This window comes from Vanessa atalanta, chromosome 23 (assembly GCF_905147765.1).
Source record: "Vanessa atalanta chromosome 23, ilVanAtal1.2, whole genome shotgun sequence".
Taxonomy (NCBI): domain Eukaryota; kingdom Metazoa; phylum Arthropoda; class Insecta; order Lepidoptera; family Nymphalidae; genus Vanessa; species Vanessa atalanta.
In genome coordinates this window covers 3,381,832-3,403,038 of record NC_061893.1, presented here as the reverse complement: position 1 = coordinate 3,403,038, position 21,207 = coordinate 3,381,832, and the positions used below count along the sequence as shown (strand labels likewise).

Genomic DNA, 21,207 nt, shown 5'->3' with positions numbered 1-21,207 from the left:
GTTAGTCTTCTAGGATAAAACATAATTAATTTATCAAAGGCGAAAAACACGACGTTGTATTCGACTTCGATCTTTTGTCAAAAGTTTTATTGATCGATATATAAGCTTTGAAACCAATCAGAGATATGTTTTAAATCAAACTATTTATACAAATTGATATAATTTAAGTGTCTTTGTTAATGTCAATATAATAACTTTATATGAGCAGACGTATTTCTAATAATGTCTGGTTGTTCCGGCTAATCTAGAAAACGGCTAGACTGGTTTTGATATGACTTTCACAGGCTGACTTTTATTTTGGAAAAATAAAATTAATATTTCGCACATAAAATTTAATCTTAATAAAAATTGTGAAAAAAGTTCGTTTCATACTTCCAATTTTGCAAGGATTGTTAAAAAAATACACGAGATAAAGTTGAAAATAAATATTTATTTACAATAAATTAAATAAATAAGTTAATAAAATCTAATTCTGGTATTCCGTCCAGCCCTGGTACGGTAGTGGGGTGTTGATGTCTCGCCGTCGTCTGTGGTGACCGTGATGACCAGCATATATGACCTGATGATCGTCGTGGTCATCATGTGAGGTAAGCTTCTTGATTCCAACGATCGCTGACAGCATCAAAGCGAGGGCTGATACCGCTAATGCCTGATAAAAAAAAATCTCATTATGTTTCGTAATTATTATTAAGTTACGGAATTCCATTACTTAAAATTTATAGTTTTGTTTTTCTTTGAGCAGTAGAGGTATTCTGTAAGCATAAACTCGAATTGTCAGAATGTGACATACGAAATTGACTATAACCGTTACGTAATAAAATGACGTATTACCGTAAATCGGATGTCAACATTTCACGAGTGAGATACAAAGTGAATTCTCTGAGAATTATACTACAGTTTAATTATGTTTAACGTATATTACGTATATTACGCATATTATAAATTCCTCTCTATTTATTGTATATCAATTATGTGTTAAAAGTTTCACTTTTAAATGTTCTTGTCATCTTTTTTCTTATGTGAAATCAGTTATGACAGAGAGAGACAGATATATTGTATATCTATACTAATAATATAAATTCGAAAGTAACTCTATCTGTTACCTTTTCACGCTTAAACCGCTGAACCGATTTAGATGAAATTTTGTGTGGATTTAGTTTGAGTCCCGGGAAATGAGAAGGACTACTTTTTGTGATTCACCCCTCGAGGGGGTAAAATGGGAGGGGTGATGGTTTGTGTGCATATAGGTAGAAAAGTTTTATAAATTAAGCGCGGGTAAAGCCGCAGGTTCAGCTAGTGTGAAAATATATATATATAAAAAAATCATAACATGGGATGAGAATTGTCCTACACGTAGATACTGACGTATGTACGACGGTACTGACTGTAACTGTATTATCTTGTACTTTAACTGACAGAACTAAAAGGAATCCCTGTACACCGATGTTTTTTCGAGAGATAAGAATTTCGTAGAGATATTCACAGGCCGTAAGTGGTCCGGATCTCTCCCAGGTCGCGTTACTGTCCCGTCGGATTGCGAGAGTAGGTATTAAGAGTGTATGTTTGCCGATACGATTGAATTAAAATCGATTTGCTCTAGATATACTATATGAAAGAAATCGATATAAATATTTACATTTTACAGCTCTACAAAAACGATTGAAATGAAAAAAATTTAAACTCTTTTGAGGCTTATATCAATAAAATCTAGTAGGCTATTTTTATTCAATATAGTTCATGATTCAAATACAGTGGACTCCTGGTAATCCGGCCCATGGCTGATCCGGCACGCCTGTACACCATGTCATGACATGTCTATTATTATTGAATATTTTTTTGACAATCTTCGCTTATGTAGATAACGCACGATAGCAGGTTACAACCTGTGCGCCACCACTAATGTGCTCGACGCGTTTTTTGTTCTGATTCTGATTGCTTAGTTTGAATTTGACTACGTGTGATATCTATCACTTCTTTATACTTTTGACGACCTCCATGGTCGAGTAGTGTGTACACCGGTTTTCATGGGTACGCCACTCCGAGGTCCTGGGTTCGATTCCCGGCCGAGTCGATGTAGAAAAAGTTCATTAGTTTTCTACGTTGTCTTGGGTCTGGGTGTTTGTGGTACCGTCGTTACTTCTGATTTCCATAACACAAGTGCTTTAGCTACTTACATTGGGATCAGAGTAATGTATGTGATGTTGTCCAATATTTATTTATTTATATTTACTTTAAAGTATAACACATAGAATCTTATAATTGAACTCTTGTCGGATTATCGGGGTCAACTGTAGAAGCTTGTGTAATTAAAAAAAAAAACTTAAATCTTAAGTTTTCGCAATACATCGATGAGAGTCAAATTCCGATTTAAAAAAAAGTATTCTAAAAGTATGATGCTGGCCAGTAATAAAAAATGTAGGGACACTACAAATTCAAGTTAATGTACACCAAAGGCACAAAAATATTTTAAGACAATGTATTTTTGAAAAAAAAAATGTTTTCGAACACAGTGTTCTAATTTCAATGTGTAACATTTATTTACAATGAAGTACTTTTCATATGTAACTCTTACTATAAATTCAGTTACTATCGTGCACAGATTAAAATTAATTATAGACGCTAACGTTATTAGCAATCAATCAAGTCAAGCGCTCATAAAGGAACGCTAGACGGCTCTAAGTTTTATTCCAGCAACCGTGCTAAAACATTTTTTATACTTCGTCGAAAATTTAACGAAGTATAAAACGTAATTATAATTCGTCACTTATTTCTTGAGAAACAATAAACAACTTTGTTGTTTTATTTAATCTGACAAGCATCACTCGTACAGTTTTGGATAATTAAAATAAATAAATTAAAAAAAAAAACAAATTCCTTTCTTTATTTTTCTTAGAACATTTTGATATAAAGTAGTGATGAAATATTTGAATTGAAAAATCGATTCGAATCGAATATCTTATCGAAATATTTTTTTGTAAATAAATCGATTTTGATGAGAATAATTAGAAGACAATTATTGATTCGATTTTCAAAACGAGCGTTTGTAATAAATAATTTTTGTTACTTAGAAGTTAATTCATTGTTTTTTATAACGAAATTTTATTTATAACGAATTTTGTAACTTTGTTTAAAAATTAACCTCTCACATTGAGTTTGATAAATAATTAAACTCAGAATAAAACTAAACAACAACTTGTAATTAATGAGTTTTTTTTTTAAGGTCGCCTGATGGTAAGTGCTCACCACAGCCCATAGACATTTGCGCTGTAAGAAATATTAACTATTCCTTAGATCGCTAATGTGCCACCAACCTTGAGAACTAAGATGTCATGTGCCTTTAGTTACACTGGCTCACTCACACTTCAAACCGGAATACAACTATGAGTATTGCTGTTTGGCGGTAGAACATCAGTTGATGAGTGCGGTATACCTACCAAGTAATCTACGGTATCTTAATTTTAAAGAATCCATAAAAAAACCCGAGCCGAGATGGCCCAGTGGTTAGAACGCGTGCATCTTAACCGATGATTTCGGGTTCAAACCCAGGCAGGCACCACTGAAATTTCATGTGCTTAATTTGTGTTTATAATTCATCTCGTGCTCGGCGGTGAAGGAAAACATCGTGAGGAAACCTGCATGTGTCTAATTTCAACGAAATTCTGCCACATGTGTATTCCGCCAACCCGCATTGGAGCAGCGTGGTGGAATATGCTCCAAACCTTCTCCTCAAAGGGAGAGGAGGCCTTTATCCCAGCAGTGGGACATTTACGGGCTGCTAATGCACAAAAAAACTGCTTGTAAGAACTCGAATGATTGATGTTTCACTCTCAAAGTACTACTATCATTGTAATAGTAATCTTCATTGTTATTTCACCTGAGACGAAAGTACATAAACCCTAAAAAGAAAATTAATCAGTAATAAAACAACTCCAGACATCGCCCTTAGTTTTATTTCGGTCTGGCGTTCGGATAAGATTTTATGACGTAAACAAAACAAGTGATGATTCGTTTTCACCACAAAGACCAATTAGGTACATTTGAGCAGTGCGATTCTATGGTTAAGACTTGTTACTCAAAATATGAAATTACGGTACTTATGTAACGGGGCACACTAAAAATAAATCCATCAATATAGGTTTTGTTAATTTTTTTTTTATTTTTGTTGCATTAGGTATAATAAACAAATAAAAAAATTAAAAAATTAACCTAATCTATATCAACGTGGCGTTAATTACTTTGAAGTGCACAATTAATTTACGTTTTTAATTATTTTATGGCTGATGAAAGAAAGACGCTTCATAGTTCAATTTCACTATAGCAAATCTACCCTCAAATTAGCTACTACTTAGATTAAATATTAATAATTCGATGTCACAGTCCAAAAAAATCAGTACGTTGAAATCATTTATTTCATTTTAACAATGTTGCTTCTATAAGAATTCAAATTGTATGTCTTTAAATGTTGACAACCGACTATGGATACGCCATTTTGATCCGTGTATCGTATAAATATCGTATTATTACAGTAAATTTCCCATATTAGATTGTGACATTTACGCTCTTACGCTCTTGTTCTACGATAGGTTTCGATTTTATTAAATACCACTAAATTTAATGGAAACATAAAATACATGTTCTTTTTTTAAAAAGTATTTTTTATTTAAATTTAACTAAGTAATACTTTATCTGTGAAATAGTTTTATTATTATATAAAGGAGATTGATTTTTTTGTTTAAATTTTTTAACGAGGCTGTCAAAGTCATCATCAACAGATCGGGATCTTTTGATAATCCACTTTTTAAGATACATATATCTTAAATATTGGAAAGTAGAATTAGTAATTTTATTTATGTATGTATTTACAACATTATATACACTTTCCTTTACTCTATGATTCCCTGGTAGATATCGATCTTTGGCGATGAGGCTTCGTAACATGTTTTTATTTTATTCTAACATTATTATTATTAAGTATTATTAATTTATTTTATTTTCATGAATTAAAAGTTATTATCCTCTATCTGGATGAAATATTTTCGATCAATGAATGCTAAAGCGGTTTCCGTGGTAACTTAAAATAACTCGAAATAAAGCTGATGATATTATAATATGTTGAATTACAAAAACCTCTTTCGTTTCAGGGAAATTGAAACATGTATCGCGTAGGTCGTGACATACGATGTATTCCCGCTGGGTGGGAGCCGACTCTGTACAAGGAACGGTTGTCACGAGATCACTGAGATTGCTTAAAATATATGCGAAGTCGAGATAAAAAGGTTTCAACCGATTTAAAAAAAAAAAAAAAGATTTATAATCTGTATATTTAAAAATAACATGACCGCATTTTTAAATTTAATTCTCAATCATATGATACGTACTATATAATATAATATTGGCCCGATTTTCTAGTTGATAAATCTTTGGTTTATTAATTTTTTTCAGTATTATTTGTTGGTGTACGACTTCGTGTTCTACAGTTGGTGTTCTTTTACACGGGAACAGCGTGTGCGTAAACGTCTTTTCGCACACACTCGCACGTTATACTATTATTAATCTAAAATATCTCGTAATTTGTTAGGATTGAGGATTGGCCATCTTGGACGAAATTAGTAAAGATTTTTATTACATATTTGTAAATATATTATTATATATTTTTTTTCTTTTTAATATATAAATAATTTGTACGTGAAAACATTCGAAATTTATTGAGGCTTAAATTGGTAGAGTTATTTTTAATTATTATATTCTAGAGTTGTATGTTTTAAGAATAATTAACACCAAGGCTTTGAATATATACAAATAAAAATTAAAAATAATTAATGTACAAATGACCGCTTGGAATGGTGGCTACAACTCTAAAAGCAAGCCGTTAATGAATATATTTTATACGATGCTCTTAGATAAATTAATAATTTTGAAGCTACTTCCAATGTCGCTGTTCTAAGTAGATAAAATCAGAAACTCTCTTTACAAACGTTGAAATAATTTCCAATGTCGTCGTCACGGCTTCTGAACAAACAGTGAAGTATTCACTTTTTCCAATTAGATCGACAACCAATTATTGGTTATAAAAGAAAATTGTACGTATTGATTATAAAAAAATAATACATTTGTACAGTATCTGTGAAAGACGTGGATTTCCTTATAAGATTACATACTTAAGTAATTAATTTACACAAATTAAAACTATATAATTTTTTTTTCATTTACTGATTCTGAAAGACAAATATCTGTTACGTTGGGTATACTTTAAAACACGTTAGGATATTTTTTTATATGTTTTTTTCAGCGATAAATTTTGATAAAAACACTAAAAACACGACCCTTAAAGTAGTCGCTTACGATATGTAACATGTGACATTTATTTATAATACAAAACTGTATACATATCATTACAGGACATGATTGTCCTAATTCGATATTACAGCACGTTTATTGACAATATTAAAAATAAGTCTCTACGTTGTATATGATATAGTCCAAGTGACTATAGTTGTGAGTTCACTCAGGCTGCAACAACCCTATCGAATTTGACATCTCTCCCAATATTAAAAAAATTATAAGGAACACTATGTCCTCTCATTAGTGGTTTCTATTTGACGGCTGTCAAATAATAATATTAATAATAAGGTGAGATGTCAAATGTTAGACCGCGCGCGCTCATTGGTCAAATCAAATACCGCGCGTTTTCATGTATTCCTGTTACATATTTCCGTCCCTATACACAAAAACACTCGCACAGATTACAAGTAAGAATATATGTATATACATTTTCTATGTAAACATATAAATATATGACATATTGAATCATTATATTATTATGTATTAATTGAATCGTAAATATACATATTGCATAACGATAACTTCTTAAATACCTATTACGTAATATAAATCCTGGCGTCGAAAACAGACTGTTAAAAAATATTATTATGTAATAGAATTTACCTTTACTCTTTTGGTGTACAATAAAGAATTCTCTTTGATATATTTCTCTTGATGCACGAAAATAAATCAGAGTCGATTGGATTAAGTTTTCTATCCAAATTTGAAACCTTAATCTTTCAAGTGTCTAATTGGTTGGTCAAATTTCGGTATACTAATTCAGCTTCAACCTTATTGGTCGTTTATTACGTCATCGCTTGCCACTGACCAATGACCATGCAGATTAAAGTCACATTAGTGATTTATTACTTTGATCAGTGTTTTAGAATCTAGAGAATAGCCTTGTAATTTAGCCATTCAATTAGGATATTGTGTATTGTATATATAATATATTGTAATTAGGGGTTCAAACCCGAGATTTATAATTAAATCGTTCATGTTTCATTCTATGCTTTGCCATTAAAGAATGAAATCAAATTTTTATGTGAGGAAACTTGCATCGGATAAAATTATATCAGATTTGTAACCAGCGTTGTAGTACCTTTTTCTCAAAAGGCCTTTTCCCAGCAGTGTGTGTAAGGGGGGGGGGGATCAAATAACAAGATGTTACTTAATTATATTATTATTTTTAAATATACTGTAAGCGAATGTACGGTACGTTTGTTCGTAAGCATGCGTGTGTGGCGAATGCTCTCATTTGTGCACGTTGTATGTAAATTCGACTTAAATGGTACAGCTATTATAATTAACATACCACATACAGATCTTGCCACACATTTTTGTTCCTAATTTATATAACTACGTAAGAATTTGGTATATTGTTATTATTAAATATTTTATACTTGTAGCATGCTTATAGCGGCCATTTTCTCTAGTCAATAAAAATAATCTTTTACATAATGAGGACCGTCATCCTTCATCTTCTTCTAAGAATAGCTCCTCGACTATTTAAGTATCACAAACTACTTGCCTCTCAGAAGTCATGGAAGTAGGTAATTTTAAGAATAAAGGATTACCTTCATAGTCAATAGACCGAGACCTCCTATACCAGCAGCACCAATCGTTTTCGCGAACATGAGGCCTAGTAATGCCAAGGAACTAGCTCCACCATCGCCCTTACCTCGTCCGGTTGCTGAAAACACAAGATAAGCTTCATAAATAACGGTGTTTAGAACTTATATGGTTCTGGTGAGAATAAGCCGAAGATATACGATATATCCTTCAAACCTTGTATCAGTGAGATAAAAATAAAAAACATTTACATTGAATCGCATTGATTCAATATAAAATTGTTTATGACGTTGTTACGTTCAAATTCGAAATCACTAATGAAAGCATTTCATTTCAAGTAAGTTAGTTAGTTTAGTATACGTGTTCTAATGAGAATTTGGTTAAAATGTTTTTGGATTCAAAGAAGTTACTCTTAAAAGGCATATCTTGTGAAACTAAGATAGTTAATCCTACAATGCGATGGCAGACACGTACGATAATCTAAAGTGGACAATTTGGATTATCCTAGATATCTCAGCCTGTAACGTTCAATGGGAATCCGAAACGGTAACATCTATCTTAAAAGCGAATTTATCTCATAATCTTACAATGTGATTCAAATAAAAATAGAAAAACATCCTTAGCAACAAAAATATTGTCATTTTTTTTCGTGATTAATTATGTATCATATTATTTTATTTAGTAATATAAAATTGTCTATTATATCTTCGCCTGATTAAAACAGTTTTGTTTTTTTTATATATACATACTTTTTGGTTATTTTTTCTTTAGCTATAATATTAAAAGACTAAATAATTAAAAAAAAAAACAATCGTAATGTTTCGTAGTTTCTAGAAGCCCCAATTGGTTAAAATTACGTAACAATGTCAAACAAACTGCGTTCGGTTGTTTCTGTTCCTATTTGAATTGCATAGTATAGATCACTCATTGTAGAAGACGTACATGTAGACGAATTAAAAAAAAAAAATTACTTAAGCATATTATTGACTCCTTTGATTTTTTTTTAATTTATATAAAATAAAAATAAATAGCTCATCACAATATGTCCTAACACTCGGCCACAACAGTTTCGCAGTTGTTTCATACGTAAACGAGTATTTGTAATGTTTTTTTTTTTTAAATAATATAAGACCCAACGATATAACAATGACATAAATATGTAGTTCTATTAATTTTCTAGCATAAACTCTATGAATAAGATATAATTAATGTATAAAAAGTCAGATATAGAAATAAATCTCTCAAATAAACATGCTTGTTATGGAAGACCCGATTAAAATGTATTAAATAACAGATACAATGAAATAAATAAATTACATGTGAATAATTCAATGACAATGACAAAATTGTTATTAAAAATCCTATGAGGATTGAATCACAAATTTTATAGAAAATTGTATGCAATAGAAAAAGACAGAGAGAAAGGAAAAATTGAGAGAGAAGATCGACGGGAGCATAACGTTTTTTTCTTCCGTGACGATTTTTGCCAATTCACTCTAACTGTAACACTGTGGGTCAAAAAGGAACTTCGTTCCGAAAATGAAGAATGTGTTCGAAGCAACTTCACACTTCTCTGAAATTAAGGGTAAACTTTACCACCCAGAACTTACTTCTATTATTGTTTGAAAGCACATAGAATTATAAGTAATTGACAGCCGCTTATTCCAGTGATTTATTTGTATAAACAGATGATATAACGAAAGTTTTTTCTGGTTATAAATATTTGTTTACTAATGATGTAGATTTTTATCTAAAAGCGAAGCGAGTTGTGTTTTTTCGTGTAGTTTTTATAAGTATATTTCTCTAATCAAGTAATGGATTGCGTTGAGTATATATATTTATATATGTATGTATATGTTTTAATTTGTATTCGTTATTATAAATAATACTTGAAAAAAATGTAATAGTGTTTTCTTTTTTCTTTTTTAAAACATACAAGATTTCGCCTCTGGAAGGATCGAACGTTCGCCGCCGTTATGAATAATGTTTAAGTAAATATCTCATAAATTGCGCGTTTTACAAAAATATACTTAAAAATAAGAAAATTATATCACTTTTAAATTTTTTTATTTATTTATTTTAAATAATTCTGTATTCTATTCTATTTCAAAAATCGATTATTTTTAGAATATATTATTTTTACTACACAGGGTGTTAATTTAGCGGCCATACTTATAAGTAAAGTTCAACGGTATTGTTTAAAATAATTCTTTCTTCTTCTTTCAAATGTCAAAGAGAGGATTTTTTAAATGAACGGATACGATGCCACGTTTACAAATAAAGCCGAATAATTTTTTAGCTTGCAATTGTTTCTTATCAATCCTTAAGTTAAGTTTTGGTTTACAAGCTCAAGTATTTTTATATATAATAGATATATAAATATAATCGTCACCAACAAATGTATACTTATATCTATTTTAACAAATTAGGACATCAACTGTATCGCACATCCTTATAGTATTTGTTTTTCTTTACCTCAAGATAGTTTAGGAGAAATTGTTTTAGCGATAATATCGTCTCTGAACATTTTCCTTGTAAGTATTCTATGTGAATTACATTTTTACATCATTTCATTGAGTTGTTGTTGTTCGATACACTAAGGTACGTATTCACAAATAATATAAGGGGGATTCAGTGCGCGAATCAAATGCGTTCTTGTAACGCGATTGGTCAAATCGTAGATCGTAGATTTTATTCAACGTGCATTCACATAGTGAAGGATGACTAGAGGATTATTTAGCTAGACAGGTCGTATGAAATATGCTTTTTAGCATAACGTTGCTCGGGTATTCGGACGCTTTATAACAAAAAGATCACTAAAATCTGCCGTACTTTATTGTGTTGCTTTAAGAGCTAATTTAATTCTACTTTATAGCAAATACTTCTCTCCTGTCTCTCGTCTTTATATAAATATTATCTCAGCGAAATGTTCAATTATTTAAATTGTTGACATTATATCGTCGTATCAAATAATTAAAAAGACCGCTTTTATTCTCTTGTCCTAAAAATGTTTTGTTTAATTCGTAAAGAAAAATTATAGACTTAAAAAATATTTGGACATAATTTTGCTAGCAGTGATTTCCATTGTTATAATTACGTTATTTAAATGCAATCACTAATGTAAGGAACGTTTATACTCTAAATGTTACGATTAAACTAACGACATTATCGATGATAACATATACTAGGAATGAAACAATCACCTTTGAGCCGTTACAGTTGATTTGGAATTCCAAGTTTAAATTAACACATTAATCCGTTTTTTTTTAAATCGTGTCTATTTAATATTTTTTTATTTACATATTGCATATAAAAAAATAGATTAGATTTACAACATTCGGTCTTATGGCTAAAGCAGTGGTCGATTCAAAGCAGATTTTGGGCATAAAACTGGTCACAATATATATGTGTATCATAATATAGCAATAATTCCTTAAATTATATTGACATAATGCTATATGTATATAAATGTAATGATAGCCCTAGATTAATTATTTTTAAATACAAAGACGTCTTGTGCTTGAATATTAGATTTTAATTTGAAAAAAGAACGTGAATCTTTACGCAAATATACATATGTATAACTGTTACATAATAACTTTAAAAGATTAACAGATTTTTTTTTGCTCGTTGCCACATTAATAACCAGAGATAGTTTCACATTTGATTGACATTAATGACTTCGTTATTTTTTTTTATATCTCAAGAAAGACCGACAAGCTTAAGGGTTAACTCATACAGACAATATAAGAAGAATAAAAACGCTTTTTAAACTGACACTCCACACCGAACCATAGGATTTCAGGAGTTTTATTTCTCATTGAAACTATTAGTAGCTCTAAATCCTTACCACAAATAAACGATGTAAGGTAACAAATAAATAATATATAATAAATACATCACAGTTTTTAACGCTGTTGTCGGTTAAACACAGACAAGGAAACGTACCGTTCAGGAACTCACTTGTAAAGACAATCGCATGCCGACAAATTGCAAATAATTTCGGTATTAACTTCCCTATGCACAGTTGTTGACTTCGATGACTTTTGTTAGTAAAAGTTAAAACGAATGGATATTTTTTGTCTGTTTTAGTTGAATGACGTGAGTCACACTTAGAACTAACGATTTAATGATTCCACTTGAAACGAAAGTCACAACGCGTATTTAAGTTAGCAATAATGTTTTAAACATCGAGAATGGAACTGTTTTTGTGAAGCACGATCTCTCGGCAAATAATACAAGTGAATATCTCACTGCTGAGCAAAAGGCTATGGAATTTTATTTGAGAATATAATATCTAAGTATTTACGTTGTTTTATAATTTGTTACTTTTATTGGACTCTAAAATTCTAAGGAACTCAAATCTCAAGAAAATACAATTTCTTAGGACACAGTCAATTAAATCAATTATGTTTTTTTTTTATTACAGAATTAATTGTTTCTTGATAGGAATATACCAAGCTGGAAGTCGTTTACGTAACTTAAACCTCTCGTTGTTGTCAAAATAAATTATATTACAGGAATTGAATTTGTACCAATATTTTCGTAAGGAAGTTATCGTGTTCATTCAATTCATTCATTTATCCAATTAAGGAGTGCGGAATAAATAATAAACAACAAAAAAATCGAACTTATGCAATTTCATCGTATCGTCATTTCAATAAAATATTAAAATAAATTGTCATCAATGGATTTAAACAAGACTTAAAAAAATTATGTCATTTTATTTAAATCATAAATATTATTATTTTAACTTACCACTATTTTCCTTATTCGAATCGTCGATAATTTTCATCGATTCCGAGAAGATCTGACTGATCTTGTCTTTTTCGATTAAATTCGGCAACTTAACATGCAACTCGTGATTCTGGAGGAACTTGGCTATTCTATAAAGCGGCTTGTTTCCGAACGACCGCCCATCTTCTATGCTGTTTGAATCCCGTACGGCTACAAGTTTAACACCATCAAGCAGCTTGAAATCGCCATCGAGAAAGGAGGCGAACGCCACCTCTAACAGGGCGAAGGTTATAATAATTTTTCGATACATTTTCGTTAGACGATCGTCAGGAATTAAGCGAGAAAGGGAAACAAAACGCTTTTATAGTGATAGCTTTCGAAAAAATGAACACCAAGATCTGTTGCGAACGAAGCGGTGAGATGAATAAAAAAAGTACGTCGTTATTCTGAGATCATTCGATAGTAGACCGTTTGTTCTGATAATTTGATATCACTTGTGCTATTATTATAATCGTTGTTGTAAATACATTAAATAAAAACGAACAACTATATATACATACATATAATAAGATATACAGTTTTCCTTATGTTGATAATTTAAATAATTTAAATATTACTTAATTCATTGATCTCCTAACAATATTCAACTTAATGAATACAAGCACTCTATTCACGATCTCTTCTTTCGATATGTATTAATATACGACAAGTTTTTTTAAAGAACATAAAAAAATGTACCTATTTCACGAGATCTACTTCTATCAAAAAAAAAAAAATCGTTTCGTTCACCCGGGCGTGATTTAACAAAAATATATCGAATAATTACAGAATAGTCTCGCAAGACCACGACATTGAATCCGGGCAAATAAAACTATAACAAACTTTACACTCGTAGATTCAGAACTAGATCCGCTGGAAGCGACAAGATTATTTAGAAAAAATAAATCATACAATAAATAAATATATAAATCTTTTTTCGAAAAATAGATATCCATAAGAACATAAAAAGACAATAAAATAAAATGATTACAATGAAGTCTAATGACTTTAAGTTAATACTTAACTCTGAGGATCTGATATTTTTGACTTTCTATTATATCAAAAGGTGAATAATTAAAAACTGCGGTATTTTAATAGAGCTCTTGCAAAATTTAAGTTCCCAATAGTACATTATACGTTAATGTAAGCATGAAATAAATTTCCTTGCAACCTTTATTCTCCCGGTATATTAAGTATCATAAACGTTAATGTAAGCATAAAAGCTAACGAAATTATATTGGTGATATCCGAGAATTCTACAAGCATTATTCTTTTATAATCCATTAAACTCGAAATTTAATTCGTTATTAATATTTATTATCACTTCCAGAATTAATATTAATGTAGAGCTTCGTACTTGGTGAAAAACTTAGAATTTTCGCCGTCGGCTGTAACGAGTTGCGTTTTGTTTTTTTAATTCGCTACCGGACGTTGTGTGGAAGGGATGACGAAACAACGAGATAGGGCGGTAGGGATTCCATCGTGACATTGGAAAGCAGTTTTTCGTTGTCACAATTAATAATTTTTGTACGACACTTTCACTGATATTACATCTTTTAGTTATTATTAATTGTTGTCTTTTTATAAATTGGTTATGAAATTGAATATAATTGAACCGAGATGGACTTCTAAAAGATTAATTCTAAGAGTAGAAGGATTACTTCTAAAAGATGTAATTCTCTACCAGCACACTCGTTCGCCTGCTCTTATAAACTGGGTTTCTGTAAACGACGCGTGAAGAGACATCTTGGGTGCCGGAATGGCAAGAGTGATTCAGGTAGTACATTTTCCCTGACTATACTCTGACCGTCTTCGCGTTTGGACTCCACTACCACTTACCGTTAAGGTTGACTGGACGATACACGATAAATTATGACGAATTTAAATAAATTTTCATTGGTTCATATCTGAGTAGCTCCATTAGTTTCTATGTAATTTATTCGTTGTGATATAAAGATAAAAATCGTTAAGAAACCTCTAAATACCAGATAAAAATTTACACTTAATTAAAATTTACAATTAACTAAATTATTTAAACTTAATTAATATCTGCATACTATTGCCGCTACTCGTGTATCAGTCAACCTGCACTGACGCAGCGCGACGGATTATGCTCCGATCCTTAACTATAACATTTCACCATCGTGCTTCTATCGTTAGTTTTAGTTACGAATAGCTGTAAGAGTCCAAGCAATGTTTGAAAATATTGTCTTTTTTATTATGAATACACATTTTGAATATAGTGAAAATCGAAATAAATTGAATACCTAACATTAGGATTTTCAAAGAAGAACTATATATATTAATTTGTGTCTTTTTCAATGAATACCTTCCATAATTATTACAGTAATACTAAATACTTTTCATATAGACTATCATTCTTATCAATCTATTTTTAAATTAATACAATAAATATGCAAATCTATGGGCGGTGGTGACCACTTACCATCAGGTGGCCCATTTGCTCATCCGCCTACCGATAACATAAAAAAAAATTACTTAAATTAAATTGGTTAAATTATAAATAACAATAGCAAAGAGGTTTCTATAATAAAGAAAAAAAAATCGAATATTTATTGGCTAACAATCCAGTGGGGAATGCTTAAGCGGGCGTTTAGTACAAGGATCACTCCAGAACCTCCTGAGACAAGCTGAGTAAGACGCTCGGACAATAATCAGCTTAACATTATTTTCTTGATCTATGAACTTTTCGCGTACAAAGAAAATCGTACTGTATTCTTTTTAGATGAGTATTTGTATATAAATCTTAGGATAAAAAAATATGACAAATAATATACATAACAATAAAATAATATAGCACGACCATCTCAAAATGGAATTACAATATCCGGCATGAAACTCAGTATATATTCGTTAGCAATTATAACGATGATATCAAAATCATTAGTTAATTACGTGACTACGCATTTTTATTAACCGACTTTTAAAAAAAAGGAGAAATTATATGATCCAGGCGTATGTTTGTTGGTGCACTTATTTAGTAGTATTATTTTTCATCAAAGCAATTGCATTCAATATTTAATTGTTCCTGCGAATTTACGTAAAACACTATGTTCCGTGAAGGCTTTACCACAGACGTAAGCTATATAATATATAAATAATAATTAAAACTCTCAGAATTAATTGTCATATTAGGCTACATAAAAAAATGAATTTTAATATACACGGTTTAAACATTTAGAGAAATCAATGCACAAAATACCCCCTTTTTTTATGTCATAAGGTGGCAAACGAGCAGGAGGCTCACCTGATGGAAAGTGACTACCACCGCCCATGGACATCTGCAACACCGGGGGGCTTGCAGGTGCGTTGCCGGCCTTTCAGTATTAGGAACATTGATTTGAAATATAATCATTATTATTACAATATACGTGGTACCTTTGTTTGCGACATATATTATTACGAAAAAATAATCAGATATGCTTGTTTTTATTTAGGGCTGTTGAGTGGACGTGCTAATAGGTCACGTGATGGTGAGACCACTGCCTAAAGACATTGGCACTTTAAGAATATATAGCAATTCTTTACATCGCCAATGCACCACTAACCATGGGAACTGAGATGTTATATTTCTTGTGCCTGTTACACTGACTGGCGCAGTCAATTAAAATGTTTTAAGTAAAATGTATAGATTTCCAATTATTCGCACTCTAATAAAAGTATTAGTCCTTATCGTTAAGGCAACAGTAACAAAGTGTAAATTTCTCACTACTAGGCTAAGGCCTCCTCTCCCTTTGAGTAGAAGATTAGGAGCTTATGGTTATACACCATGCTGCTCCAATGCGGCTTGGTGGATACACCTGTGATAGAATTTTATTGAAATTAGACACATGCAGGTTTCCTCTCGATGTTTTCTTTCACCGCCGAGCATGAGATGAATTATAAACCCAAATTAAGGACATGAAAATTTAGTGATGCCAGGGTTTGAACCCTTAATCATTGATAAAGAAGTCCGCGATCTACCCACAGGGCCATCTTTGCTTATCATAAAGACGTTTTACTTATATCAAATTTAAACAATATCCGTGCAATGAAATTGTCTTAAACTATATATTTTAAAATGATAGTTATAGAGATAATAGCCAGTGGTTTGATACTAATTATATATCATTTGGTGATATATAATTAGGTATGCATTCATATACATTACGAAAATAAGATGGTTTTTGATTGGATGAAAATTAAGTTTTAGAAGTTTAAAACGTAATATTTTCTAAACGTGTAAATGGTTACTGTGAGTTGTCTATAAAAGATGTTCTGCTGGTTTTTATTTAGCCTTCCCGTAGACCTCTCTCAGATGAAGTTTTTTTGTAATTGTTATAGTTTTACGTTCACTTTGAATGCGCCTGGACAGTCTCTCTCGCAGAATCCATCGCCATATTAAGCTGTATAAAAATGTTCATCTTAACAAACATTTCAGAAGAGTTCCCATCTGAAACTTTTAATTAAAATAGTACGCAAGTTTCATAACAATCGAGTTAATAGTATTTACGTGATTTAGGCAAAAACAAACGAACAAACCCCCCCCCCCCCCCTTTTTAGTATTAGATTGATATGAAATACAATCATTCCGATAATAATTGTTTGATCAACTTTCGATAAAAAAAAACCACGTAAATTCAATGCTGTTGTCGAAATGTAAAAAAGAAAAACTTCTCGCTTTCTACGTTACACTTTCACTATCAAATAGTAAACTAAGATCGATACTTCTGTCTCTATTATGCGCGTGACGATTATATATTTCTATCCTTGTTTAATTCATTTTTCGTAAAGAACAAAATGGACTGTTATATAATTTTCAGTTACGTTTCATATGAAATAAGTTACATTGTGTAATTAAATAATTTATTTTGAATCTGAATCTGGAATCGTTAGTAATCATTAAGGTGTTTAGTAGTTGTAAAGTTATTAAAAAAATTAAATATTTTTATACGTAAAACGAAACGAATTTCTTATAAAATAATAAGAATTTTAGTCATCCAATTATTTTTTTAAATTAATTACTTAAATTCTTCATTAGACGTGCGAACCGACCAATTACATTTTAGAACCTATTAGTTTTTTAATACGGCGCATTGTAAGTGTAAGGCCCAATTACCACAAAAGTAGAGGAACAGAGAGAGATGATTTTTTAAACAACCAATCAAATGTAACTCAGCATCTATGGATTATAATCAAACATAATCTATATTCTAGCTGTACCCGCGACTTCGTGTGCGTTTGAATTTAACAAAAAATTTATTTTTGTAGCCTAAGTTACTCCTTATAACATCAGTTTTCCTCCAGTGAAAGTCCCGTCAAAATTGGTCCAGTCGTTCAGAGATTTTCCGGAAAAAAATGTTATTTTGGTAAATGTACCGTGTATACATATGCATTTAATAAAAAGCGGTTTATAATATTACAAACAGACACTCCAATTTTATTATATGTCTCGTCAGCTAACTTCTCCGCTCAACACGCTGCTTGTCTTCGCTCGTCCTCTCTCCTACCCGCTTTGGTGGAACCCAAGCCTTAAACTTTTGCAGACAGTAATGCTTCTGTATCTCGTCGGTGTCTTTGTAAGCATAGGACTAGCGATCAGAAGAACTATTATGTAGGAATAAATTTGAAATTCATCGCAAAGTAAAAGCTACGTATACTTTAACGTAAACAGTATTATTGCGAGTTCTTATTCATAATTTCATGTGTGAGGTACGAGTTCTTACATACTGACGAAATATTTGCTCGTCTGAAATAAACCCGAGAAGAATTCTTATACAAAACAATTTGCTTAAATTTAAAAGTTAGTTATCAATAATTAATTAGTATAAGTTTTACAAGAAAACGAATTATTTAAAAGAAATTCAAGGATTTCTTTAATTAAGAACTGTTAATTGTACAATTGTTCGACCTTGTCGTTGAATAAATCTTAAAACAAATTACGTTTTCGTAACAATAATAGTAAGTGCCCTTATTATATCTAATGGTCTTAACATGAGTCTTAGTATATAGAAAAAAAAAAACAGCTATGATCTTCTAACGGTTTTGTTCCCGATACAATTCAAATACTTCATTCAATTAATTCTGATACTGATTAGATTCTTCGCTTTAATTCATATTCAATATTCAAGAAAATAGTATTTATAGTATTTTAATATGTTTATTTTACTAAACGTAAGAGCCGACATGGCCCAGTGGTTAGAACGCGTACATCTTAATCCATGATTTCGGGTTCTAACCCAGGCAAGCACCAATGAATTTTCATGTGCTTAATTTGTGTTTATAATTCATCTCGTGCTCGACGGCGAAGGAAAACATCTTGAGGAAACCTGCATGTGTCTAATTTCAACGAAATTCTGCCACATGTGTATTCCACCAAACCGCATTGGAGCAGCGTAGTGGAATATGCTCCAAACCTTTTCCTCAAAGGGAGAGGCCTTAGTCCAGCAGTAAGAAATTTACAGGCTGTTAATGTAATGTAAAACTAAACGTTTGATATTAAACAACAACAACCAATTTTGCAAAACTAATAAATGATATGATTTATTTATTACCTAAAAAAATTATAGTGCATTTACGACTGGCTCACTTTGGTAACTCTCTTTACTCACGGACGCGGTGTTTCTCCGATGCATACGCGTTTAATAGTCCGTATCTACTTCGTTAGATTGAGTTCCGCTTTTATATTAGAGTTTTATGGGAGAAAATACATTTCGTATAAAAAAATCCTTGACGTTACATCAATATACAATCTTCAATTTTTTCTGTGTCATAAGTTTAAATCGATTGTTAATAAAGGCTTATTCAACACAAGATACTTATTGACTTTTAGTCGGGATATATTAAATCAATTTAATGGTATCTTTACGTTTACTTGAGTAAAGTATATTTTGATTTTGATTTTGCTGTACAGAGGCCTGCTGTTCTATTTTAAGGATAAAAATTTGTACCAATGCGATTCACTGAACATAGACTTTCATAGCTGTCCTAAACTTCTTCATCCCATTTACGACATTCTCCCTCCAAAAGTTCCTCGTCCTATAAATGTTGAATGTTTGTTGACGTTTGTCTTCAGTCCATTTTGTTCTTTTTTGTGTAATATTAAATGTAATAAAATTAAGTTGTGAATAGTCCAATTGAGTGATATATCTTATTATATATAGTTTAGAGTACTTAAAATTATTTGTAATTTATCCTATTATTAACCCTTAATGTTTGTGTTGTTCTAGGTTACGGATTAACAAGGAAATTACTACTACTATACTTGGCTTTAAAATTTAATTGAGTTTGTTTCAACCATACCGATCAATCTCATTCGTGTCTTCTCCATCCTACGTGACATTGGCGAAATAATCTGTGCCCTATGGCACAACTAAAAGCCATTAAACTAAGCATTGAATTGAATCTTTCATAGCGGACGACGGTATGAATTTTATACGCTCGTGAAAGACACCAATAGTTTATCCTCAAATTAACACGTTCAAGCGTCTCTTACTTCTACTTTCTTTATTTATAATCATTCTAATTAAATAATTAATAATTGCACGTGTTCTTTGTATTGAATGTAAGTTTTTATTTCCGTTGCGGAATGGACGGAGTCAGATTTTATGTTAGCTCGCATGAATCCACCGTCACGTATCGTTTGTCACGTGTCCTCAAATAATATTTCACAGATGTGTCAATTAATAAATAGCAAAAGTAAATTAGTATAGTGAGTCAAAAAATAATAATAATAATAAAACAATTGACCTTTTATATAATTTGTGTCATGTTGATTAACTTTAATAATTGAATATAAATGTACTGTATTTATATATTTTAATTAATAAACTTTCTCAACAAGATATGTTTTGTTAGTTACACACGAAGACTATATTTGCATCTGTGATTTGCATTTTTTTTTACCATTATTATAAAAACATAATACATATATTATAGGTAACTTATTAATTGTAACTATTTAAAAATCCGGCTTCGTATGGGTAAAATAAATAAAACTTAACAAATACATACGGCAGCTAACGGCTCGAAAATATTATTTGGAACACACTTTCTGAATGCACCCGTAAACGTCAAACATGGCCGCCCGTTGAAGTGTCACGTCATTGAAGCATTAACATTTATTATTTGTTCAAAATTCCTACATTTGTACATTTCCTAGCGCCGTAGATTTAATATTTATTTATGGATAAGATTGCTGTTTCATTTTTCTTATTTAAATCTGACAACTTCGAAAAGAAAATAATCGTACTAATAAGTTAAAAAAATACTAAATTCCTTTTTTTTTTTGGGAATATTTTCTTTATACGACTAAACTGGGTGCAAGTCCTTGAAGAATTTGAAGCCAAACAAATTTCACTTCACGAAGTCAGCTCTGCGTGTTATTCTTTGGAGGAAATGGTGCATTAAGTGGGCGAGTGTCGTGCAACGATTTGTTCCTATACAATATTTGCGCTTCCTAATTAACCTATTCGTGTCTTATTATACGTAATGGATTTTAATATATATTATGATAATGTTAGGTTTGACGGGTTTGAC

The 21,207-nt window shown here is 30.9% G+C and overlaps 1 protein-coding gene across 1 annotated transcript; it reads right to left on the bottom strand.

Annotated features, from left to right (window-relative positions):
* Positions 1–466: 466 nt before the first annotated feature.
* Positions 467–12,940, bottom strand: LOC125072966. Its single transcript, XM_047683601.1, has 3 exons — positions 12,652–12,940; positions 7,899–8,014; positions 467–649 (listed from the first exon to the last, which is right to left on the bottom strand). The coding sequence occupies exons 1-3, from the start codon at positions 12,938–12,940 to the stop codon at positions 467–469; spliced, it is 588 nt and encodes a 195-aa protein (XP_047539557.1).
* Between the last annotated feature and the right edge of the window lie 8,267 nt (positions 12,941–21,207).